Genomic DNA, 26,197 nt, shown 5'->3' with positions numbered 1-26,197 from the left:
CCAGCACCTTCTGTTCTTCACTCTTATCCCAGAGGGTGTTCTCTCTCCATGTCTGGAGACCCCCTCACTCACTGTCACAGGTTGTTCGGGGTTTCATATGCAGACACACCCTAGTTTATTCCACTGTCTCCTACTGACATCCCAACACTGATAGTGGTTGCTAGTCTTTCCGAACCCCAGGTTCTAACGTCCAAGGAGGTCATCTTAGGAAGTCATGTGGCAGAACCAAAAGACATGTGTTTTTAAGGCAGAACAGTCCCTGTTTGATTCCCTCACTTTGGAACGTAACAGCAGTGATGTCTTAGAAAACTCTAAAGACAGAATGCTCTTAATCTCCGTTTCCTCAGATGCAAAATGGGGGCAATGAAACCTCCTTTTCAGAATGGGTGGACAGCTCAACTGAGATACTACTTATGAAAATAGCCTAGGAAGGAAGGTGACATCTAATTGGTACTCAGTAAGTGGTAACTTATCAACATTCATTTCAACTCTGAACTAGATTCTAGCTTTATTACCTCTAATAGTTATTGCCAGCCCATTCTCTAGCAGGCCCTTTGCTGTCTTGATTTTACTTAAATTCTTTCCAAGATCCCGTGGGCAGACATCATTGGTGCCCACTGCAGGCGAGACACCCGAGGCTCAGAGGGGTGGGGGAGGGCTGGAGGTCATGCAGCTAGTTCAGTCTTTCAAGGGAAGGCATGCAATCAGAGTGGGGAGGAGGCGGCCCAGCTGCAAGATGGGGAGGCCACCTCAGAAGTTCTGTTCCCTGTCTTCACATCTCTGCAGGGACAAGGAATCAGCCATTAAACCAGGATCACCCCAAGGTGCAGTGTTCTGGAGATGGAACGAGGAGCTCTCCCCAACTTCTGACTCGTAGTCCGAAGCCAGCCTGCCTCCCTTCCCCACACTCTGGAGGGCACCCTCCATTGCCTACTGGCGCCCAAGTGCTTCCTGGAAGCCTGAAAACTCCCTGCCACACGTAGGACTTTTTTATTGTTATTTTATAATTTCACATCAAAATGTATTGTAAATATACAGTATTTTAGAGAGTGAAAATAATTTTAGATTGCCACCATGGATTGTGCTTTGGTGTTACTTCTATATTTCTTTGTACTTTTTTTTTTAAACATATTTCAATTCCTTTATTGAATGCATAAAGTTTTCTTTTTTCTTGAGGTATACTTGATTTATAATACTTTGTAAGTTTCAGGTGTATAACAACAGGAGTCACAATTTCTAAAGCTTATACTCCATTCATAGTAGTTATAAAATATTGTCTCTACTCCCTGTGCTGTACAATGTATCATTATAGCTTATTATTTCATATACAGTAGTTCAAACGTCTTAATCCTCTACCTCTATCTTGCCTTTCTCCACTTCCCTCTCCACACTGGTAACTGAAGTTTGTTCTCTATGTCTGTGAGTCTGTTTCTTTTATGTCGTATTTACTAGGCTGTGGTATTTCTTAGATTCCACATATAAGTGATATCATACAGTATCTGTATTTCTCTGTCTGACTTATTTCACTTAGTATAATGCCCTTCAAGTTCATCCATGCTGCTGTAAGTGGCACATTTTCATTCTTCTTTATGGTTGAGTAGTATTCCATTGTGTGTATAACAGGTATAAAACATGTGTGTATACACATCACACGCATGTGACATCTTTATTCATTCAGCATTGATGGACACTTAGGTTGCTTTTATGTCTTGATATAAATAGTGCACTGTTATCAACATTGGAGTGCATATATCTTCAAATTAGTGTTTCCATTTTCTTCAGACACATATTACATTTTAAACAATTTGCAGAGAGGTGACCATACCCAGAATTTCGATGCCAATGAAAAGAGGTTGACCCTCTAACTGAAGTTGATGGTCACCGGGAGCCATTCCCCTGCCAGAAGCCCCTTACCTTGTAGACAAATCCCTCTGGGCAGCTATGGTCGTAAGTGAAGGCTTTGTAAACCACCAGGAACACGATGCAGGCGAGGAAAGCTAGGGCCAGGCTGACGAGGATGGTGACCTGGAGAAACACAGGACAGAAGGCTCCAGCCTCAGCTTGCCTGCTTTCTGTCCACACATGGAGCCTTCAAAACCTGGAGCTGGTAGGAGGCCTGGTATGTTAGAAAAGGTAGGGGGTGACCAGGGACCCCAAGAACCAGCTCAGTCTCAGCTCCGTCACCAACCTGCAGTCTTTGAGCCTTGGTGTCCGTCTTCCAATATTCTTGGAGGCTCCGTCCTGGCCCCATGTGTGAGGTCCACGCCCCTCCCCATGTACTCTCCCTGTTGATTTTGTATAGGGGTTGATCATCAAGCGATCACTTCTAGCAGTTCTGCCTTTGATCACCACCTCCCTGCCACTACTGAGTTCCAGTCTCAGATATCAAAGCTTGTTCTACCTCCACTTGGATGCCCAATACTCACCTGAATTGCATTCTCAAACCCCTGCTCCCCTCCCATCCAGCTCCACCCAACTTTCCCCATCTCAGAAAATGTCAACGCTACCTTTGCAGTCACTCTGGCCAAAGAATTTGAAGTTCTCTCTGACTCTCTCTTCCTCACGCTCTACATCCCAGCCACCAGCAGAAGCTATCGTTTCTGCCTCCCAACACATGCCTCATGGAATCGCTTCTTACGCTCTCAGGCAGCTCCACCGGGGCCAGAGCCATCATCACCCCTCACCCGCGGGACTGCAACTGCCTTCTAACTAGTGGCCTCCTCGGCCCCCACGTGCATTCACACAGTAACCTGAGAACCCCACTCAAAATCCAAGTCAAGGCACATCCCCTTTCTGCTCAGAAGCATCTAATGGTCTCCAAAATTGCTCACAATGAAAGCCCAGCTCTTGATCATTATCAACAAGCTTTAAAAAAATACACCACCAAACAAACTGAAGGCACCGTCAGGCTTTACTAGAAAGGATGGAGTGGCTGATTCCAGAGGCACCTTCAGGTCTGCACTGGCCCCATGTCGCCACCTGTGTACAAAGTGGGGGGGCCACCGCCCCGATGCTGCGCTCTGGGTGCTATACACAGAGCCGGCACCTGTGGACAAAGTCGGGGGGCAACCGCCCTGAAGCTGGGCTCTGGGCATTATACACAGAATTTTTTTCTACATTACTTTCAAAGCTGGTAGCCTTTTGAGTCAGTTGACCTAGAAATATGGCAGAATTCCTGTCATAGAGAGAAGGCTTATTTTGATTTGGAAGAAAAATAAAATCATCTTGGGGTGGCAGGTGTGGGGAGGTCCCTATCCCTTCTCCTTCCCACCTCAGGCCATGGTTTATAAGGACAAGAGGAGATGGGATTCTGCATTGCTCCCAAAGGAGTTGTATGTTAGCAGCCATAAATCCTGAAAGGAAGGAATCTGAAGTGGAAAAGAGGAAGATGGATGTGGGATGCAGTCATCTGAATCCTATGGGCAGACACTGTCCATGAAATTCCTCTGCATGTGGGTATGAAGTTTCAGATTAGTGGACTATTGTGATATAAGAAACATATCTATTTGGTCTTGTTCCCAGTTCCTGGCACGGAGTTAAAACCCATATAATTTCCTAGGTGATAAGAGTAGGGTAGCAGCATCTTTTGTTCTAATATTTAGTTTTTGTGCCCAGTTCCTGAAATAATTCCAATTCATAAAAGTGAAAGGAGCAACTTTTATTATTCATAACAACCCCTTTCAACTATACCTGAGTTAACGCTATGTTATGTTATGAGGTGACTTTTGGAAGGCCCCTAAGGCTGGGGAAGGAACCACTGACAGGAGGCTTGTAACTTAACTGCCTCCCTCACCTCAGAGGCAAGAAAGAGGGGCTGGAGATCAAAGTAACCACCTTAATAAATCATGAAGGCTCCAGAACCCTAACTGAAGGGCTCAAAAACCTTCCAGTCTGGTGAACAAGAACACATCATGCCTCTGAGGGGGGTGCACCCCAAACTCCACTGGGACAGGAACTCCTTGCTCAGGAGCCTTCCAGCCCTTGCTCCATGTGTCTCCTGGGCTGGCTGTTCATGTGTATCATTTAATATCCCTCACAATAAATCAGTAACAGTAAGTAAAGTGCTCTCCTGGGGTCTGTGAACCATTCTAGCAAATCATTGAGCCTGAGGAGGAAGTGGTGGAGAGGCCCTGTTTATAGCCTGAGATTTGCGAGTGGCATCTGAGTGGATGCAGGCTTGTGGGACTGAGCCGTTGACCTGTGGGGTATGTGCTAATGTAGGGCAGTTAATGTCAGAGTTGAGTGAAGTTGTAGGGAATTCAGTCAGCCTCCACCAAGAATTGGAGAATCGCATGGTGTGGGAAAAACCACACATTTGGTGTCAGAATCAAGGGTACAGAGAAAAAGTATTTTTCCCTTTTATATGGTGACAGGTGAAATTCATTTCTAATGACTGTCCACACGATGTGCTGTCCGCCCTCTCCACTGACATCCCAAGCTCTCTGCTGCAGCCTGTTGCTCACTCATCAGCCTCCTGGCCAGGACCGGGGTACAGTGGGCAGACTGGAGTCCCCCAGCAAGTTGTGGAAAGAGAGAGAGATCAGAGGCCAGAACATGGAGCAAGAGGTGCCTCAAAGACGCATATCCCCCTTGCTATGCTAAGCTGCTTCAGTCGTGTCTGACTCTGTGCAACCCATAGACGGCAGCCCACCAGGGTCCTCCGTCCACAGGATTCTCCAGGCAAGAATACTGGAGTGGGTTGCCATTTCCTTCTGCAGATTCCCAATAACCAGTGCATAAAAGGTAATTAAATGGATACCATAATTCACCATCGGCCAGACCAAAAAATTAAAGGAAAAAGTTTTAATCTTATATCTGATTAAAGATCAGTTCAGTTCAGTTCAATCGCTCAGTCGTGTCCGACTCTTTGCGACCCCATGAATTGTAGCACGCCAGGCCTCCCTGTCCATCACCAACTCCCGGAGTCCACCGAAACCAATGTGCATCGAGTTAGTGATGCCATCCAGCAATCTCATCCTCTGTCGTCCCCTTCTCCTCCTGCCCCCATCCCTCCCAGCATCAGGGTCTTTTCCAATGAGTCAACTCTTCTCATGAGGTGGCCAAAGTGTTGGAGTTTCAGCTTCAGCATCGGTCCTTCCAATGAAAACCCAGGACTGGTCTCCTTTAGGACGGACTGGTTGGATCTCCTTGCAGTCCAAGGGACTCTCAAGAGTCTTCTCCAACACCACAGTTCAAAAGCATCAATTCTTCAGCGCTCAGCTTTTTTCACAGTCCAACTCTCTCATCCACACATGACTACTGGAAAAACCAAAGCTTTGACTAGACGGACCTTTGTTGGCAAAGTAATGTCTGTGCTCTTGAATATGCTATCTAGGTTGGTCATAACTTTCTTCCAAGGACTAAGCCTCTTTTAATTTCGTGGCTGCAATCACCATCTGCAGTGATTCTGGAGCCCCAAAAAATAAAGTCAGCCACTCTTTCCACTGTTTCCCCATCTATTTCCCATGAGTGATGGGACCGGATGCCATGATCTTCGTTTTCTGAATGTTGAGCTTTAAGCCAACTTTTTCACTCTCCTCTTGCACTTTCATCAGGAGGCTCTTTAGCTCCACTTCACTTTGTGCCATAAGGGTGGTGTCATCTGCATAGCTGAGGTTATGGATATTTCTCCCGACAATCTTGATTCCAGCTTGTGCTTCTTCCAGCCCACTGTTTCTCATGATGTACTCTGCATAGAAGTTAAATAAGCAGGCTGACAGTATAGAGCCTTGACGTACTCCTTTTCCTATTTGGAACCAGTCTGTTGTTCCATGTCCAGTTCTAACTGTTGCTTCCTGACCTGCATATAGGTTTCTCAAGAGGCAGGTCAGGTGGTCTGGTATTCCCATCTCTTTCAGAATTTTCCACAGTTTATTGTGATCCACACAGTCAAAGGCTTTGCATAGTCAGTGAAGCAGAAATAGATGTTTTTCTGGAACTCTTGATTTTTCTATGATCGAGCTGATGTTGGCAATTTGATGTCTGATTCCTCTGCCTTTTCTAAAACCAGCTTGAACATCTGGAAGTTCATGGTTCACGTATTGCTGAAGCCTGGCTTGGAGAATTTTGAGCATTACTTTACTAGCATGTGAGATGAGTGCAACTGTGTGGTAGTTTGAGCATTTTTTGGCATTGCCTTTCTTTGGGATTGGAATGAAAACTGACATTTTCCAATCCTGTGGCTGCTGCTGAGTTTTCCACATTTGCTGGCATATCGAGTGCAGCACTTTCACAGCATCATCTTTCAGGATTTGAAAGAGCTCAACTGGAATTCCATCACCTCCACCAGCTTTGTTCCTAGTGATGCTTTCTAAGGCCCATCTGACTTCACATTCCAGGATGTCTGGCTCTAGGTGAGTGATAACACCATCGTGATTATCTGGGTTGTGAAGCTCTTTTTTGTACAGGTCTTCTGTGTATTCTTGCCACCTCTTCTTAATATCTTCGCTTCTGTTAGGTCCATACCACTTCTGTCCTTTATCAAGCCCATCTTTGCATGAAATGTTCCCTTGGTATCTCTAATTTTCTTGAAGAGATCTCTAGTCTTTACCATTCTGGTGTTTTCTTCTATTTCTTTGCAGTGATCGCTGAGGAAGACTTTCTTATCTCTTCTTGCTATTCTTTGGAACTCTGCATTCAGATGCTTATCTTTCCTTTTCTCCTTTGCTTTTCACTTCTCTTCTTTTCACAGCTATTTGTAAGGCCTCCCCTGACAGCCATTTTGCATTTCTTTTCCAAGGGGATGGTCTTGATCCCTGTCTCCTGTACAATGTCACGAACCTCCGTCCATAGTTCATCAGGTACTCTGTCTATCATATCTAGTTCCTTAAATCTATTTCTCACTTTCACTGGATAATCATAAGGGATTTGATTTAGGTCATACCTGAATGGTCTAGTGGTTTTCCCTACTTTCTTCAATTTAAGTCTGAATTTGGCAATAAGGAGTTCATGATCTGAGCCACAGTCAGCTCCTGGTCTTGTTTTTGTTGACTGTATAGAGCTTCTCTATCTTTGGCTGCAAAGAATATAATCAATCTGATTTCGGTGTTGACCATCTGGTGATGTCCATGTGTAGAGTCTTCTCTTGTATTGTTGGAAGAGGGTGTTTGCTATGACCAGTGTGTTCTCTTGGCAAAACTCTATTAGCCTTTGCCCTGCTTCATTCCATATTCCAAGGACAAATTTGCCTGTTACTCCAAGTGTTTCTTGACTTCCTACTTTTGTATTCCAGTCCCCTATAATGAAAAGGACATCTTTTTTGGGTGTTAGTTCTAAAAAGTCTTGTGGGTCTTCATAGAACCGTTCAACTTCAGCTTCTTCAGCATTACTAGTTGGGGCATAGGGTTGGATCACCTTGATATTGAATGGTTTGCATTGGAAACGAACAGAGATCACTCTGTCATTTTTGAGATTGAGATATCCCCCTTAGGTCCCTCAAAGATAGTATTTGACTCGCACAGAGTCAGACACGACTGAAGCGACTTAGCAGCAGCAGTAGCAGTACAGGGACAGGAGCACCCAAGACCACTGCCCAACGCTGAGGACCTAGGAATACTCAGTGAGCAGACGTTTGGAATAAAGAATTTTAAGTGCTCAGTCTTCCCAGTAACCAACAGGTAGAAATAGCCTGAATGTCTATCAACCGATAAATGGATAAACAAACTGTGGTCCATCTGTACAACAAAATATTATTCAGCTATAAAAAGGAACGAAGTTCTCATACAAGTGTGGGTGGGCTTTGAAAACATGCTAAATGAAAGGCCACATACTTTATGGTTCCAATTATATAAAATATCCAGATAAATAACTCCATAGAGACAGAGTGCAGACTGCTGGTTGCCAGGGGGCATGGGAGATGACTGCTAACGGGGACAGCGTCTCCTTTTGGGGTACTAAAGCATTTCAGAACTAGATGGAGGTGATGTTGCCCAACGCTGTGAATGTACTCAGTGCCACTGGAGTTTTTACTCTAATGCTCTTAACTTTACGTCATGTGAATTTTACCTCAGCTTTTTGCTTTCTTTGGCTGCTCCGGGTCTTACTTGCAGCACATGGGATCTTCAGTCTTTGTCGTGGCATGTGGGGTCTTGTTTCCTGACCAGGAATCAAACTCAGGCACCCTGTACTGGGAGTGTGGAATCTTAGCCACTGAGCCACCAGGGAATTTGTCCTACCTCAACTTTAAAATACATGCCCCGAGCTCTGGCTGATTCTGTCAAAGGGACCTTAAGCTCCTGCAAGCACCCCATCACCTGAACTCCCCCAAGACTGGGACAGACATGCTCAGAGGCAACTCCACGGACGTGCAGACCTTGAACTTGCAAAGAAAAAGTTTAGAGCTTTTGCCCACCCTGCCACCACCACCAGCCTGATGCAGGGTCTGGGAGAACACGCGGACAGCCCCCCATCCTAATGGCCACATGCAGCTCCAGCCTCTGCCTGAGCAGAGAGCTGGGCCTCTCTGTGACTCAGGAGCAGGGCAAGACTCCAGCTCAGGCGTCTCTGGCGGGTCTGGTCCCCGGCAGCCCGGTGAAGCTGCTGGGACCTGGAGCAGGGCCCTGTAGGCTGGCTGTGGGACAGGTTCCCTTACAGTGGGTTTCTTTTTGTGTTTGGGTTGGTGGGGGGGTGCTCTTTCATTCCTAACAGCCCTGAGCTAGCAGCCCCCCCCTAGCAGGGGCAGTGTCTGATTCACCACAGCACTCAGGCTTGACTGGCAGAGCACAGCACATGTTTCTGGAAAAGGAAAAGAGAGGGAGGGAAAAATGGAGAGAGGGAGGATCCTAAAGAATTCAGGGCTGATGCCTGGACGGCCACCAACCGGTGCATTCTGATTTATCAGGTCAGGGACAGTGGGCCCAAGACGCTCTCCAGGTGACTTTAGTGTACAACCAGACACGAGAACCACTACTCCAGGATGACTAGGTCTGAGGCTTCTGGAGCTTAGAATCACCTGGGTAGTGCTTTAAACAATCCTGATCTTCCGGCTCCATCCAGCCCAACTACATCAGAGTCCCATGGTGTTTGCCATGTGCAGGCAAGTGTCGAGAAGAGTCAGCACAGAGAGAGACGGAGGCGTGTATGTGCGACCACAGGAGTCAAGGGTCTGATGCTGACTGGGACGCCAGGAGCACAGCCCACCCCGGGGATTCTACCAAGCAAGGCTAACTTCTGCCATGCATTCCACAGCCCATAATGAGGGGGATGGGAGGCCATTTTAGGCAAAGATAAGTCTGCCTCCCCACACTGAACCTTGGTAACTTCTGAAACAACTCGAGGTCAGTCATCCCTTAGGGGCCTGTGGAGGTCAGAGAGGTCAGGGCTGTGAGCTGGGCACCAGTCTTCGCTCAAGGCCTCACAGGCCACAGGGCGAGGGAGAGGTGGGTCCGAGGACACAGGCACTTGGAACACAAGGGTGGCACCATGGTGGGGTGCAGCCCGGGGGGCGGCTGGACCTAACCAACCTGGGGGTGGGGGATCAAGGAAAGCCTCCTGGGGGAGGCGACTCCGGAAATGACTTCAGGGAAGAAGCCAGGACAGGGGAGGAAGAAGGGTCTGAGCAGAAGAAGCCACATCTGCCATAGAGCAGACTGGAGCTGTTCTAGAAACATCATATGGCTTGTCATGGCTGGTCCAGAGGATGCAGTGAGGGAGAGATGGGCCTGGGGCAGTGGGCGGGTAGGAGAGAATAGGTAAAGAAGGACCAGGCTAAAACTTAGGCTTTAGCTCCAGGCTGACAGAGAGCCCCGTAAGGTTTTAAGCAGGAAAGTGACAGGATCAGAAGGATGGTAAAGGAGGGAAGTGAACACAGAGGCATATATAATTTGGGAGGGGCAAGGCTGGAGGCAGGGAGGCTGGTGGGAAGGCTGATGTACCAGGGCATGACCTAAATGCTGAGACCAGACCTGGGGTTGTGAGGGTGGAAGGGGTCGCCAGCTTGAAGAGGCCTGGGAGGTGAGGAGAGTGATGTGAAGAGGAAGGAGGAGGGGGCTGACTCTGCGGAGGACGTTTGAGCTGCGTCTGGATTCTTATCCTTAATGACCGAGTCAGTGTTGGCTACTGTGTGGGGGGATGGGAACACCACTGAGGTTTCTGACTGTTGTCGGGCTGAGATTTTTCCTGAAGGCGGGTCTCCATAGAGCACCCTGCAGGCAGCTACAACTTTCCCTTTCAGAGGGATTAACCTCACGGAAGGGGGAGGTCCCAGTGCCTCCTCCCGGCAGCAAAGCTCCCGATGCGGGGGTGGGGGGACTGTGGGAGCGAGAGGACCTGGGAGAGAACCACCTCCCCACCCCCACCCCACGGCTTCCCCACAGAGAGCCTCTGAACATGAAAGCCGGCCATACTTCAGCGTCTATTGGCTCAGTTTATATAACTTCGTTGCTTGCAGATGGTGGAAAGCCCTTGGCTTTACCTCCCGAATGCAACAGCCCAGGATTAGAAATAAACAAGTTCCTGGCGCTGGATTTGAGAGTTTCCTTGAGATGTGATCCTCCCTGCTCCCCATCTCCCTGCTCATCCATTCATTCCCTCAGCACATGGGGAGTGCAGAGAAGAGGGTCAGATGCTGAATAAGCAATCACCTGATAAAAAATGACAAAACCAGACCTGAGCAGGATCTGGACAGCGAACAGGAGAGGAGCCTGGATACGGTGGGCAGGGGCGGGAGGGGGAGCCCCACACAAGAAGACCCTGGGCCAGAGCCGCCTCAACCGAAGCTCCGCCTCAAAGCCTAAACAGAAGAGGAGCTCAGAGCTTGGGAGGAACAGCTGCCTGAGGTGGGGAGAGAGCATTGAGGGGAGTCCAGGGCTATGGAGACCACGGTCACCTCCTCCGACCCAGCAGAGGAGCTTCCTTCTGCTTCCATCCGGTGCTTTCCTGGACAGGCCCCGCTCAGCCTGGCCCCCCCTGCCAGCCTCTAGCCTCCTTCTGCTGGAAGTGCCTCGGGCAGCCCCCAATCTCATCCTTTTCCCCTGTGCCCAGCACCATGACTCCATGAGGAGACCGGCATTTGCTGAAGAGAAATGCTGAACTGAATTAAGACCTGGAGTGCACACACACACACACACACACTCACACATACACACATGCACACCCCTCTCCCAAGACACACACCCAAAGATATGCAACCTGCCACAAAGCACACTGTATTCCCGTGGGATGCGATGGAGCCTGAAACATCTGTTCTTCTCCGGTCACTAGTCTCAACTCCTTCCACCACACACACACAGGCTCAAACTAAAGAACCTTAACCTTGGAAAGAATCAAGGTGTGGGGTAGCTTCAACTAAGACCTGCCCAAGATTCTTCTCCAACTTTTAAGCATAGGTTAAGGAGAGAACCACTTCAGTATTCTTGCCTTGAGAACCCCATGAACAGTATGAAAAAGCAAAAAGAGAGAACAGTGAGGGTTGAACTCCCCAGGTCAGTAGGTGCCCAATATGCTACTGCAGATCAGTGGAGAAATAACTCCAGAAAGAACGAAGAGAAGGAGCCAAAGCAAAAACAACACCCAGTTGTGGATGTGACTGGTGATGGAAGCAAGGTCCAATGCTATAAAGAGCAATATTGCATAGGAATCTGGAATGTTACATCCATGAATCAAGGCAAATTGGAAGTGGTCAAAAGGAGATGGCAAGAGTGAACATTGACATTCCAGGAATCAGCAAACTAAGATGGACTAGAATGGGTAAATTTAACTGAATTTAACTCATCTGAATTTAACTCAGATGACCATTATATCTACTATTGTGGGCAGGAATCCATTAGAAGAAATGGAATAACCATCATAGTCAACAAAAGAGTCTGAAATGCAGTACTTGGATACAATCTCAAAAACGAAAGAATGATCTCTGTTCGTTTCCAAGGCACACCATTCAATATCATGGTAATCCAAGTCTATGCCCTGACCAGTAATGCTGAAGAAGCTGAAGTTGAATGGTGCTATGAAGACCTACAAGACCTTCTAGAACTAACACCCAAAAAAGATGTCCTATTCAGGTCCCTAGGGGACTGGAATGCAAAAGTAGGAAGTCAAGAAACACCTGGGGTTGTGGCAAATTTGGCCTTGGAGTACAGAATGAAGCAGGGCAAAGGCTAATAGAGTTTTGCCAAGAGAACGCACTGGTCATAGCAAACACCCTCTTCCAACAACACAAGAGAAAACTTTACACATGGACATCACCAGATGGTCAACCCTGAAATCAGATTGATTATATTCTTTGCAGCCAAAGATGGAGAAGGTCTACACAGTCAACAAAAACAAGAAGCTGACTGTGGCTCAGATCATGAACTCCTTAGAAAAAAATTAGACTTAAATTGAAGAAAGTAGGGAAAACCACTACACCATTCAGTTATGACCTAAATTAAATCCCTTACAATTATACAGTGGGAGTGAGAAATAGATTTAAGTGACTAGATATAATAGACAGAGTGCCTAAAGAACTATGGACGGAGATTCATGACATTGTACAGGAGACAGGGATCAAGACCATCCCCAGGAAAATGAAATGCTAAAAAGCAAAATGGCTGTCTAAGGAGGCCTTATAAATAGCTGTGAAAGGAAGAGAAGTGAAAAGCAAAGGAGAAAAGGAAAGATATAAGCATCTGAATGCAGAGTTCCAAAGAATAGCAAGGAGAGAGAAGAAAGCCTTCCTCAGTGATCAGTGCAAAGAAAAAGAGGAAAACAATAAAATGCGAAAGACTAGAGATCTATTCAAGAAAATTAGAGATACCAAAGTAACATTTCATGCAAAGATGGGTTCAATAAAGGACAGAAATGGTATGGACCTAACAGAAGCAGAAGATATTAAGAAGAGGTAGCAAGAATACACAGAAGTATATAAAAAAGATCTTCATGACCCAGATAATCACAATGGTAGGATCACTGACCTAGAGCCAGACATCCTGGAATGTGAAGTCAAGTGGGCCTTAGGAAGCATCACTATGAACAAAGCTAGTGGAGGTGATGGAATTCCAGTTGAGCTGTTTCAAATCCTGACAGATGATGCTGTGAAAGTGCTGCACTCAGTCTGCCAGCAAATTTGGAAAACTCAGTAGTGGCCACAGGACTGGAAAAGGTCAGTTTTCATTCCAATCCCAGGAAAAGGCAATGCCAGGGAATGCTCAAACTACTGCACTATTGCACTCATCTCACACACTAGTAAAGGATGCTCAAAATTCTTCAACCCAGGCTTCAACAATACTTGAACCATGAATATCCAGATGTTCAAACTGGTTTTAGAAAAGGCAGAGGAACAAGAAATCAAATTGCCAATATCTGTTGGATCATTGAATAAGCAAGAGAGTTCCAGAAAAACATCTGTTTCTGTTTTATTGACTATGCCAAAGCCTTTGACTGTGTGGATCACAATAAACTGTGGAAAATTCTGAAAGAGATGGGAATACCAGACCACCTGACCTGCCTCTTGAGAAATTTGTATGCAAGTCAGGAAGCAACAGTTAGAACTGGACATGAAACAACAGACTGGTTCCAAATAGGAAAAGGAATACGTCAAGGCTGTATATTGTCACCCTGCTTATTTAATTTATATGCAGAGTTTATCATGAGAAACACTGGGCTGAATGAAGCACAAGCTGGACTCAAGGCTGCTTGGAGAAATATCCATAACCTCAGATATGCAGATGACACCACACTTATGGCAGGAAGTGAAGAAGAACTTTTATCAAGAAGCCTCTTGATGAAAGTGCAAGAGGAGAGTGAAAAAGGTGGCTTAAAGCTCAACATTCAGAAAACGAAGATCATGGCATCTGGTCCCATCACTTCATGGGAAATAGATGGGGAAACAATGGAAACACTGTCAGACTTTATGTTTTTGGGCTCCAAAATCACTGCAGATGGTGACTGCAGCCATGAAATTAAAAGATGCTTACTCCTTGGAAGGAAAGTTGTGACTAACCTAGAAAGCACATTAAAAAGCAGAGACATTACTTTGCCAACAAAAGTCCATCTCGTCGAGGCTATGGTTTTTTCCAGTAGTCATGTATGGATGTGAGAGATGGACTATAAAGAAAGCTGAGTGCCAAAGAATTGATGCTTTTGAACTGTGGTGTTGAAGAAGACTCTTGAGAGTCCCTTGGACTGCAGGAGATCCAACCAGTCCATCTTAAAGGAAATCAGTCCTGAATATTCATTGGAAGAACTGATGCTAAAGCTGAAACTCTAATACTTAAGCCACCTGATGCGAAGAACTGACTCATTTGATAAGACTCTGATGCTGGGAAAGACTGAAGGCAGGAGGAAAAGGGGACAACAGAAGATGAGATAGTTGGATGGCATCACCGTCTCAATGGACATGAGTTTGAGTGAACTCCAGGAGTTGGTGATGGACAGGGAGGCCTGTTGTGCTGCATTCCATGGGGTCACAAAGAGTCAGACACAACTGAGCAACTGTTAAGTGAACCAACTGAACTAAGGAGAGAAGAGAAGAAGGGAATGGCAACCCACTCTACTAGTCTTGCCTGGAGAATTTCATGGACAGAGAAGCCTGGTGTGCCGTCCATAGGGTCGCAAAAAGTCGGACACAACTGAGCTACTTTCACTTAAGGAGAGAAGAGTGGAAGAACTTAAACAGAGCATGCATCCAGGTGCTCTGGCAAAGGTGTGCTGACACCTCAGTCATCATGCCCATTCTCAGTGCGTCACACTCCAAAGAATGATAACAGTAGCAGTAGTGGTATTCATAGTAACAATAGGTGCTAAGAGTTACTGGGAAATTCAGTCAGTTAAGTTCAGTTGCTCAGTCGTGTCTTACTCTTTGCGACCTCGTGGACTGCAGCACACCAGGCTTCCCTGTCCGTCACCAACTCCTAGAGCTTATCAAACTCATGTCCACTGAATCAGTGATGTCATCCAACCATCTCATCCTCTGTCATCCTCTTCTCCTCCAGCCTTCAATCTTCCCCAGCCTTAGGGTCTTTTCCAATGAGTCAGTTCTTCGCATCAGGTGTCCTAAGTATTAGAAAAATACTGGGAACTTACTGTATATTAATATCACCACCATCATATGAAGCAAATAGAATTTTTAACCCCATTTTGCTGATGGAGAAACTGAGGCTCTAAGAGGCAAGGTGATTTGCTCAAGGTTCCACATTTAGTAAAAGATAAGTCTGGCCAATGTCCTCAAGGACACCTTGAGCTCACCATGCCAAAACCAGCCTGGTATCTTTGCCTCACCCATGATGGGAAGTCACTCTGCCCACCTGCCTCTGGAACCTGCCTTCCTGCAGCCAATCCCGCCATCACTCACTTGTTTCCTTGAACCCCACCTCAGTCGGCCACCAGTTCCCAGAGCTTCTGCCTCCAGCATGGTGCGTTTTTCTCTCTCCACCATCTTCATCATAACTTCCCTGGGTGGGACCACCATCCATGCAGTGGCTTCCTCAATGCTTCCCTGACCTCCAGCCTCCTGGCTTCCAGACCACCCTAGACTTTCTAATGAACCAACCTCGGCATGCAGCTTTCCTAGTGAATGAGCTGTCACAACTACAGGGTCAAGTCTGAACTCCTTACGCAGCAGACAAGACACTTCCTGGTGGAACCTCAGTGTGCCCCTCTGCCCTAACCCCTCTACTGCCTGATGGCACCCGCGTTTCCCCACCTCCAAACTCTTGAGCCTACTGGTCCCTCTGCCCTGAATGTCAGCCTCCCCTCCCGAGTGCATCAAGCCCCTGTTCATTCTAGACCTAGGTCAAGTTCCTCCTCTTCCCCAAAGTCTTTAGGTGATATTTAGCCACTTCCCCGTCTGCTCACAGCTCCTGAGACACTTCTCCCAGAGCACTCTAATTAACCACCACGTGTATGCCTCCCCTCCCTAGAGACAAAGTACAGTAATACTTCACATTTCCATTTACTAAGCACTGATGATGTCCAGGCACTCTTCTCATCACTGTATATGAATTTGTTCTTACAACAGCCCCATAAGATAGTACCATTTCATTTCTTTTGACTAAAGCACAGAGAGGTTATGTCGTTTTCACAAGGTAACACAGATAATTAAGTAATACAGTTAGGACTCTATGAAGTGTTTTTAGCCTATGATATATTCCTCATAAAGCATTTATTCACTAAACATTAACTGAGCACCTACAATGTGCCAGAGAATCCCACACACTGAGAGTAGAGTGCTGAGGAAGGGAGGTCCCTGCTCTCCTGAAGTTTATCTTTAATCTATTTCAACAAGTGTCCACTTCTGTAAAGCAGAATAGTAATGGAATCTGCCCCTCAGAGTTCTGAGGATTAAATCAGATGGTGCATGGGAAGCCCTGTAGTGTGTTGAATGATGACCTCTTAAAAGATAGGTCCACATATTAATCACCAGAATCTACAAATATCATCTTACTTAGAAAAGAGGTCTGTATGCTGCTGCTGCTGCTGCACTTGGAAAAGAGGTCTGTATAGATGTAGTTAAACTAAGGATCATGAGATGAAATCATCCAGGGCTGTCCAGGTGGGTCCTAAATCCAAGGACAGGTGCCCTTATGTGAGACACACAGGGAGATAAACACAAGGAGGAGAGAAGGGCATGGAACTAGAGAGGCTGAGATTGAAACGATGCAGCCACAAGCCAAGGGACACCTGGAGCCACCAGAAGCCAGAAAAGGCAAGGACAGATCCTTCTCTAGAGGCTTCAGAGAGAGCGTGGCCCTGCCAACACCTTGATTTTGAACTTCTGATCTCCAGAAATGCAAAAGAATAAATTTCTGTTGCATTCATCCAGTGTGTGGCAATTGGTTGTGGCAGCTCCAGGAAACTAACCCACTGCCTTCCCACACTGCCTGGCATATGGGCTACAGATGTGTGTGCTCCCCTTTCTTGCCATGTCATCTGCCATGCTCTTCAGCATGCACTTCAAGGGCTCCAATCACTCAGGAAGACTGCCATTTCTCAACACGGATTTCTCTTGTATACATGTCCAGCCCTTTTTTCCTTGGAGAACTCCTATTCATGCTTCAAAACCCAACTCACAACATCTCACCTCCTCTAGGAAGCCTTCCCTTGCTAACTTGTTTTCTCACCACACTTTGCTTTCCCTTCACCACATAGCACTCAGCCACTGCATCACGACTATCCGGACCGTACCTTGTTGGCCTCTGTGGTCCAGCTCACGACTTGGCACAGATCAGATTTCCCATCCCACATTCTGATGCCACACGTCTTTCTTCATTTTTGGCACAAAGCGCTTCCTTGAGTGAATTTTAGGGCCCCATTTAACTGTTCCACACCTGACAGAGTAACCGGATAAAATCACTGCATTGAGCCATCTGAGGCAGTCTGTCTGATGCTGGGAAATGATTAGCCTTTCCCATGAAGCAACCTCCTTGTCTGCCTGCTATGCCCTGAGAAGATGAGAAACTTCTCTCTGATGGCTGGGAGAACTAGAGTTTTCGTTCTAGGCAATGTCCATGCAGTTTTCTGCAGTAGCTGTGGCCCCATCCCAAGAAGGTTCCCATTCTGCTTCAGATTCTGATGAGCTGTGTGACCTTCCACAAGGTGCTTCTTCTCTCTGAACTCCTACTTCCTCTTCTGTTGAATGGAAACGAAAATTCCACCCCACAAGATTGGTGTGATGATTGTATGAGATGATGCCTGTAAATTACCTGGTCTTGTCCTGGTCCCTGGCCTTAACCGATAATAGCAGTCGCTTATTGACTGTTCAGTGAGGTGCCGGGTACTGTGCCAAGAGCTTCTTATATAATATCTCCTTTAATCCTCATGATAGCCCCATATGCCTCATTATTACATCCATTTTACAGCTCTGCACACTGAGGCACAAAGGCATAAAGTAACTTGTCTGAGCTCAGGTGGTTATTGCAGTAACAGAGCCTGATTGGAATTCTGGAATATCAGCTTCTGAAGCCCTCAACCCTAAATGCTACCTTAACAGCCCTTTGGATAAATATTTCTCCGCCCTGCAGTTGCATTTGCTTGGAACAGTGCAATGAAGCAAGATGATGTGTACAGTAAACTTATTCCAGGAAGATAACGTCACAGCAGACATGAAACCCCAGGAGTGAGGAAGAGAAAAGAGAAAAACACTGTCTGTTAAGCCAGGGCGCTGATCTAGGACACTCATTATGCAGTGAAACATAAACTTCATTAGCATTCATGTACTGCACCATCTCGGCACCATGATACCCAATAAACCATCCTTCTTTATGAAGAATGCAAACCCTGGAAACCTCAAAACAATAGAATCACTCACATCGGAGAAATAAGACTTTGTAGGGAGATAAAAACAGAGCTGCCCGACAGATATTTGTCTTCCGTATGTGACAGCTGGAACCTCTAGAGACAGAATTAGGCCTCCCGACGCCATGCTCCTGGCTCGGCCCCAAAGCTCCTGACAAAAGGGCTTGAGTAGAAAGTGCAAGAGGATCGCCGAATCCATAAATTCTGCCCAAATGACACCCTCTCCTACCCCTCTCCCTAGTACCAAGCAGCAAATGGAGTAGAGTCTCCAGGGGGGGTCTAGTCTTCAAGTCCAGCTCCGACTCTTATTTGCTGTGGCCCTGGGCAAGGTGATTGCTTTTTCAAATCTTCAAAAGTCCTTTCCACCAGCTGTTGTGAGATAGAATTTGATCGTGTCTGAAGCCCTAAAGCATAGGCCTAGCCCAAGGTAATGACCTCAGTTAGCATCCAGAGGGAACGCACACACATCACTTTGTGTTCTGCAAATCTGTGGGAAAGGTATGAATAATGTACCCATTTTACAGATTATCTATCAGAGGTAGATGGAATGACTTTACCTACATGATGGGAGACAGGATTTGAACTCAGGTCTGTCTAACTCAGAAGTCAGCTACCTAACCATATGTATTCTGCCAATAAATCACAATAACTGTGTTAGAGTTTATTTTTACTAAAAATGTATTGTGTTATAAGAACAAAATGGGAAATCAAGAGGAGAAACACCTGTTATGACGTTGCCACCATCTCAAGTCCGTTTTTACATGCTTGCTATATGTTTCTATCCATATAGAAAGTCCTGATCCCCCTGCTCCTTCTCATTTTACCCATTTGTGGTCGATCCAACTTTTTCTGATCACGTAGAACTTCATCACAAGCCCAGTCCAGGCCATCCCAGAACAAGACAGGTCTCAACTTCATCATCTACAAAATTACTCCAAATCATTACACTAATCTGCACAAAACTGTCATGAGGTGCAACAAAGATGAGTGATGCAAACGGCGAGTCACTCATGTAAAGGCAAAAAAGATAAACTCATGCTTCTTATTGCCACCAATGCTGTTGTTACAGTTGCGCGTTACTAGAGTTAAGTTTAATTCAGTTACTTCCTCAGCACAAGGACCGCTGGGTGTTACGCTGCATTACCATCACCTGTGGCCTGTCCTCCCAGACTGACCAGCAGCCCCTCAAGAGCGGAGCAGTGCTCTGTCTTTCAGCGTCTGGGGCCCTGAAAGTAGAGCGTGTTAGTCCTGGGCCATGCACTCACAGATCTGGGTTCCTCTGGTCTGTGCAACACTCACGAATCAGCATTCCAACCTAAGTCAGGAGGTTTGGATGCGAGTGACCTGGAGCCTACAGTTAGATCCAGACATGGGCCAACATGCTTCGCCTGGCTTCTGAAGAGAAGGTGACAAGGACCGTACGTCCTTGAGAGTCAGATATTCAGCACAAAGAGGGTCTCAGTCGGTCCCTCCCAGTGTCCCATTAAGTGGGTACTGCCCACATTCTTGCTTCTCAGATGAGGAAACTGAGGACCGCAAAGGCTGTATAGTTGTCAGGATTTTCCAGGCCATCAGTCATAGAGCAAGACCCAGAAGCCAGGTCTGTGTGGATCTAAAACACGTTTTCATCCCTTGGCACTGCATTTAATCCTCTGGTCCTGCTTACCTATCCTACACCACCAACCGCTGTGACCCTAGGAGCCCTCTCTCACGCACACAGAAATGCACAGATACACAGATACACACACAGGCAAATACAGACACACAGAGACACATGTAGACACAGAGACCCATAGACACACAGACATAAATATACACACACACACAGACTCATGCATACAAATATACAGATATACACAGTAACACAGACACTACAAATACACCCAGATTCACACAGGCAGAGGCACACACAAACACATGCACACACACACACACACACACACGAACACCCAGAGACAGAGAAACACAGCCGCACAGACACATGCAGACGCACACAGTATAGGCCTGGTCCCTTAAATCCCAGACTCTCTGCTGCTGGACGCCTTTCCACTGTCTTCCCCTGGAGGGTGTCTCCCCGACACCCCAGGAAGCTGCCCCAGACCTCTCCCTCAGGAGGGTGGTCTCTCTGGGTTCCCCCAAACTCCACCCTGGCCACTGTCACGTGCTACTCTGTGTCATCAAGACTTCTAAACCCATCAGCCTGCTCCACCACACCATGAGCCTCTGGGGGGCAAGGACTGTACCTCACCAACCTCCAGCCCAGCTCTCAGCCGGGGCTCAGCACCACGAGTACACAAATGAGCTTCAGAGATCTCATATCCCTTTGCTTCAGCCAGCCCAGAGCTAGGCCCAGCACGGGGCAGGTGGTCCCTCCTCCAGGGTACCAGCCACACACGTCTTGGCCACAATCAGAGGTGCGCCACTGCCTCACTGCCTCCAGCCGAGCCTTGTCCAGACGCAGCCTGCATCTTCATCTCCATGGAGATGCCAGCCCTGCAGCCCAAATAGCCTGTTCTGTTAAGCTACTTTCTTTCCTCAATCCTCTTTCTTGGCAGAAGAACTGATAAAAAAAAAAAATCAGGTCAGCAAAATTGGTTTGGAAAATTAGAAATCATCTTCTCCAAGTTCCCATGTGTGGCGCCGCTTGGATGCCAGCGGGGGGTTCTGAGCCAGATAAGCTGTTCCACGTCTTCCTGTAATTCCTGCAAGGCTGAGCGCCGATGCCTGCCAGTAACACAACAGCACACGCAGAGGGATCGCCTCTGTACAGAAGGTGGCCACGTTTGGGGGAGGCAGCATTTCTGCCTCTATTCAATTCGCTATTTTTGTCCACGAGAAGGAAGGAATCTCTACCCAATCTTCCACCTCCTCACTCCTCCCACCCTACATATATACATGCATACACACACACACACACACACAGGCACACACTCCCTACCTAGGAGGAGTCTTGGAGGAGTTTTCACAGAACACAGTTAACATATCAGGCCTGAGACTACTTCCCTTGGCAAGGTCCACTTACTAGCTGGCATCCAGGAATTTGGTAACAGGAGGGTTCCCATGATGCTTGCCTGGTGGCTCAGATGGTAAAGAAACTGCCTGTCATGCAGGACACCCAATTTTGATCCCTGGGTCAGGAGGATCCCCTGGAGAAGAGAATGGCAACCCACTCCAGTATTCTTGCCTGGAGAATCCCAGGGACAGAGGAGCCTGGCGGGCTACAGTCCGTGGGGTCGCAAAGAGGCGGACAGACTGAGCAACTAACATTTCCCATGAGTCCCAGAGCTAGTAAGAAGGACTCGCTGTGCCTATACTATTCAAACAACATGGTTTACGCTGAACACCTGCATTCTTTTTGGAGTCCAGAATTAGGTACATGCAAGTCTGCTGATGTGACCCAGCTCCCAGCAGAAGCCCTGGGCACTGATATCTAGCTAGTTCCCTGGTCTACCACTCTCCATGAGTATGCTCACAACCCCTTGCTGGGGCGCGTGAGCATGTCCCGTGTGACTCCCGGAGGAGAGGCCTCTGCCAGCTCCCGCCTGCTTTCCTCTGGCGCGATCCCTGCACCTTTTCCCTTTGCTGCCTGTGGTTTGTATCCTTTCACTGCAATAAATCATAGCTGTACTACAGCTACACCCCGAGTCCTGTGAGTTCTTCCAGTGAACCATCCTCCTCAGTTACCTCTGATACAGCTCCCTTGCTGTCCCCTTTTTGGTTTCCACTGGATCTTATTTTTCAGAGCCTGGCAGCAAAGGTTACACTTTACTACAGACACTCTGCCTTAAAAGCAGCGCCAGGTTCCAGCTGTAAACCTTTCCCTTCCTGCCCCCAGCACCCAGACCCCGTGCCTCCTTGCCACATGGGTCCGGATGGAGGGAAAGTTCCCACTCTTCCTATGTGGAAGGAGCCTGTGCCATCTCTTTTCCATCCATCCTTCCCCATACTTGCAGCATCTTGACCAAGGTTATCACTGGGTGAGACCGATTCACTAAGAATTAGGAACAAACACTCTCCTCCTGCCTTCTGCCTCAGTTTTCCCTCCAGGGATGGTGAGTATCCATCAGCATGAGATCCCTCCCTGGGGTGAGGGTGGGAAAAACAGGCTGAGAAGCTAGAAAACCGCCTGGGCTTCCCATCCAGAGCCTCAGGTCCAGCCATGCTCATGGGAGAAGCTGCCTCCTGGATTACCGGATGCCTGGCAGGTGAATAGGGTAGTTCTTCATCTGCCGTTTGGGGTCCATCCTTATGTTCAGATCTCCTTGGCAGTAGCCTCAGAAGGAAATAGTGGAAGGATACTGGCACTGAAAACTCTTTCCAGCCCTCGTCAGTCTACAGCTGTGGGTGTGTAGGCTGACCCCTTCAGCCAGCTGACTTGGTCAAGGGTTCACCATTCTCACATTTTAGTCTCTCCTAGAAGCTGAATCTACCCTCCAAGTACAAACGTTCCCAGGTCAGCGAAGTATGTTTCAGTGTGGCCTTAGATGGAAAATTTTCCATCATCCTGTTCTGTCTCAATAAAGAGAGAAAAATGGGGTGGTGGCCAGAGCCCTGAATTGGAAGCCAGAAGCGCCCAGGTTTGTATTCTAATCCCACCACCTCCTGGTTCCCTTTTTATATTTCCTGGGTTTCAGCTTTCTCATCTGGAAACTGGGATCCTAATAACTACCTTGGAGTATCAGTGTAAAGATGATATGAGATCACTCAGTGAAGACACTGCAGACAACACCTGTCAGAGAGTCAGTGCCCAGAGATGTGTCCTGAGGATCCAGAAAGAAGGGACACATCTCAGGATATAAAACCATGTGCCTTCTGACTGTCCCATTGGTCCACGATTTCAGTGATTTTTTTTTTTTTTTTCATACCAAACAGACACATCCACTCAATCAGTGCTAAGGAATTCATTCTCCTGTTTTGGACTCATCAGACTGATGCACATAGCAATGAATGGGAAATAACCAGAAGGACCAAAGCAAAGACCTACAGCGTTTTTTGTTGGATGTTTGAACTAATCAGAAGAAAAGAAACTGTTTCCTTTGGTGGGAGGGGGGGAGGTTGTGAAATATTGGGACAAGACTGAAGACAGCCATCAGTGCTAGCCAGAGCCAGGCCAGAGCCAGTGCAGACTCTGAGAACACACACGTTCTCCACTGGCAGCTCTTCCTGCTACTACCCAGGTGACTTCAGACAAGTTCTGTGACGTCTCTAAGGCTCAGTTTCTTCATCTATGAAATGGAAGTTACAACGATCCCTAGTTCCCAGAGGCGAGGGTTCAGGATGGGGAACACATGTATACCTGTGGCGGATTCATTTTGATATTTGGCAAAACTAATACAATTATGTAAAGTTTAAAAAAAAAAAAAAAAAAAAGACAACATGAGGTCATACAGATCACCTGCATGGCTTTGGTCTGAAGCAGTGTTCAGTAAGTGGCTTCTAAGTGAATGTATCAGAATGCTTTCTATTGAAATGTTCTCTCTCAGGTAGGAATGCCAGCCCTAAGATGGCAAGATCGGCCCGGAGGGTGAACATCTGTTCTGTTTACTGCTCGTATTCTGTTTAAGTCCTCAGTCGGGGTCAGTTCCTAGAGAAGGAGTTGGTTTTGCTTATGAACTGTGCTCCCATGAGCAAGATGGTTTCATTGGAAAGGCATAAGATAAACATTAAGGATTAATGAACATGGTATATATGTGTATATATATATGTATAATTTATTTCTTATTAATAATTTTTAAAACCTAGAAGATAGGTCTTTTAATTTTTTCCTGTTTTATAAATGAAGAACCAAAGACCCAAGGAAGTGAAGTCACTTGCCTAAGTAAATTCAAATAGTGAATGAAGTAGATTTTGAACTCAGGTATCAGCCCCAAGGCTGTGTGTGCTACTCACTCCCTCCACTTCCCCTGGAATGGATGCTACCAGATTAGCTGTTTGGAATACAAGTTTCTCTCTATCCCAAACCAAAAAGATTATGTATCATACTGGTTAGTCAGTTCCCCATGAAAGCCCTCCAATATCCATTAAAGAAGCCTATTATCTAGGGCCCCAGTGAATCCCGTTGAGTAAATTGCCTTCTGAAAGGAAAGGGAAAATGAAACATCTGTGGCCTCAAACTTTATACGAGCAATAATTCAAGGGTCTCTTTCAGAACCCAGAGAGGACAACTCCCCATGGAGGCAGGGGCAGTACAGAAGCGTGAACCTGGCCAAAGCCAGAAATTCATTAATATCAGCAGAACCCTTGAAAGAGAGAAAGCACAATTTAAATTGGAACACTCCAAAGCAATAACTCATTTTCCAATTTAATTTGCTATTGGCACAATCATTAGAAAGAAGAAATGGGGGCCTGGGGCCCAGTTTACGTAGGAGATAAATCTCTGACCTCCTGAAGCATTTTTTCATTTTGAAAGTGCAGACCCTTGTTCAACTTGGATCAGAGGATATCTGTGAGAGTAAACTTCTTACAGGTTGGAGAAACTGAGGGCTTACTTCACAAGGTTGTGTCTTTATCAGTTGATTAACAAAGGCAAATGTAGAATATAGATCTTAACCAGTATGCACGTGTGCATGCTCAGTCACTTCAGTTGTGTCCAACTCTTTGTGACCGTGTGGACTGTAGCCCGCCAGGCTCCTCTGTCCAAGGGATTCTCCAGGCAAGAATAGTGGAGTAGGTTGCCATGCCCGCCTCCAGGGAATCTTCCCAATCCAGAGATCGAACCCATGTCTCTTTTGTCTTCTGCATCTTCTTTACCACTAGCACCACCTCGGAAGCCCCTTAACCAGTGTACCTAGATTGAAACAACCTAACAAAGGGAGGAGTCGATGTTTCCTGGTCACCTACTCTGTGCAAGCCAGGTAACTGAGGGAAGAGGGCCAGGTGTGGGGAGTGGAGGGAAGAGGAGGGAACGTGCCACATCCACATGGGGCAGCTGCCCAGTCCCTGACAATTGTCAAGGATGGGAATGAGGCCCTCATATGATTGGTGTTCTGCGCTTTCCAGGAAATACGAAGATTTTGTCCATAAGCAAAATGTCCCGATCTTCAAACTAGGGGCAGCTGATACACTATGCTTTCTTTCATTATTTATTCTAAACCTTTCAATGACTCTGTAAAGTCAGTCTTTTAAAACCTATTTTACAGGAAATATGGTTCCAAAAAGTGGTTGGTCCAGGGTCAAACAGCCAGCAATGGTTGAAACCAGCACATGCTCCCAATTTGTTCTGAAAGGGAGGTGCCCAGGTCTAAGGGGATGAGCTGGGGAGTGTGACTGGTCTGGGGCTGAGTGGAAAGTCAGTGCAAAGTGGAAAGTCAGTGCACCAAGAATATCTGTGACACTGTGTCAGGCCAGGTGGGGATTAGAGGGGTCTGGAGTGCATTCTAGAAAACAGCTGAAAGTACTATCTACCATGGCGGAAGGATTGGGGGTCATGGAGAAGGAGGACCTGATGTTTACCGAGCAGCTACTAGACGCCAGACCCCAGGCTCTACATGCATCGCTTTACTGAATCTCCACACAAGGCTGTATACTGTCACCCTGCTTATTTCACTTCTATGCAGAGTCCATCATAAGAAATGCTGGACTGGATGAAGCACAAGCTGGAATCAAGATTGCCAGGAGAAATATCAATAACCTCAGATATGCAGATGACACCACCCTTATGGCAGAAAGCGAAGAAGAACTAAGGAGCCTCTTGATAAAAGTGAAAGGGGAGAGTGAAAAAGTTGGCTTAAAACTCAACTTTCAAAAAATGAAGATCAAGGCATCTGGTCCCATCACTTCATGGAAAATAGATGGGGAAACAATGGCAGACTTTATCTTTTTGGGTTCCAAAATCACTGCAGATGGTGACTGTAGCCATGAAATTAAAAGACGCTTGCTCTCTGGAAGAAAAGTTATGACCAACCTAGACAGCATATTAAAAAGCTGAGACATTACTTTGCCAGTAAAGGTCTGTCTAGCCAAAGCTATGGTTTTTCCAGTAGTCATGTAT

At 46.7% G+C, this 26,197-nt stretch overlaps 1 protein-coding gene across 1 annotated transcript in view; it reads right to left on the bottom strand.

Moving 5' to 3' along the window:
• NSG2 (neuronal vesicle trafficking associated 2) overlaps positions 1–26,197 on the bottom strand; it is a 71,604-nt gene that overhangs the window by 3,185 nt on the left and 42,222 nt on the right. The window contains exon 4 of the mRNA XM_027520112.1: positions 1,915–2,025. Within this exon, the coding sequence (XP_027375913.1) occupies positions 1,915–2,025 (111 nt within the window). The remainder of the gene's footprint in view (positions 1–1,914; positions 2,026–26,197) is intronic.

Source organism: Bos indicus x Bos taurus, chromosome 20 (genome assembly GCF_003369695.1).
Source record: "Bos indicus x Bos taurus breed Angus x Brahman F1 hybrid chromosome 20, Bos_hybrid_MaternalHap_v2.0, whole genome shotgun sequence".
Classification (NCBI taxonomy): domain Eukaryota; kingdom Metazoa; phylum Chordata; class Mammalia; order Artiodactyla; family Bovidae; genus Bos; species Bos indicus x Bos taurus.
Note: the sequence above shows the minus strand (reverse complement) of the source record. Positions and strands in the feature narration are given on the sequence as shown.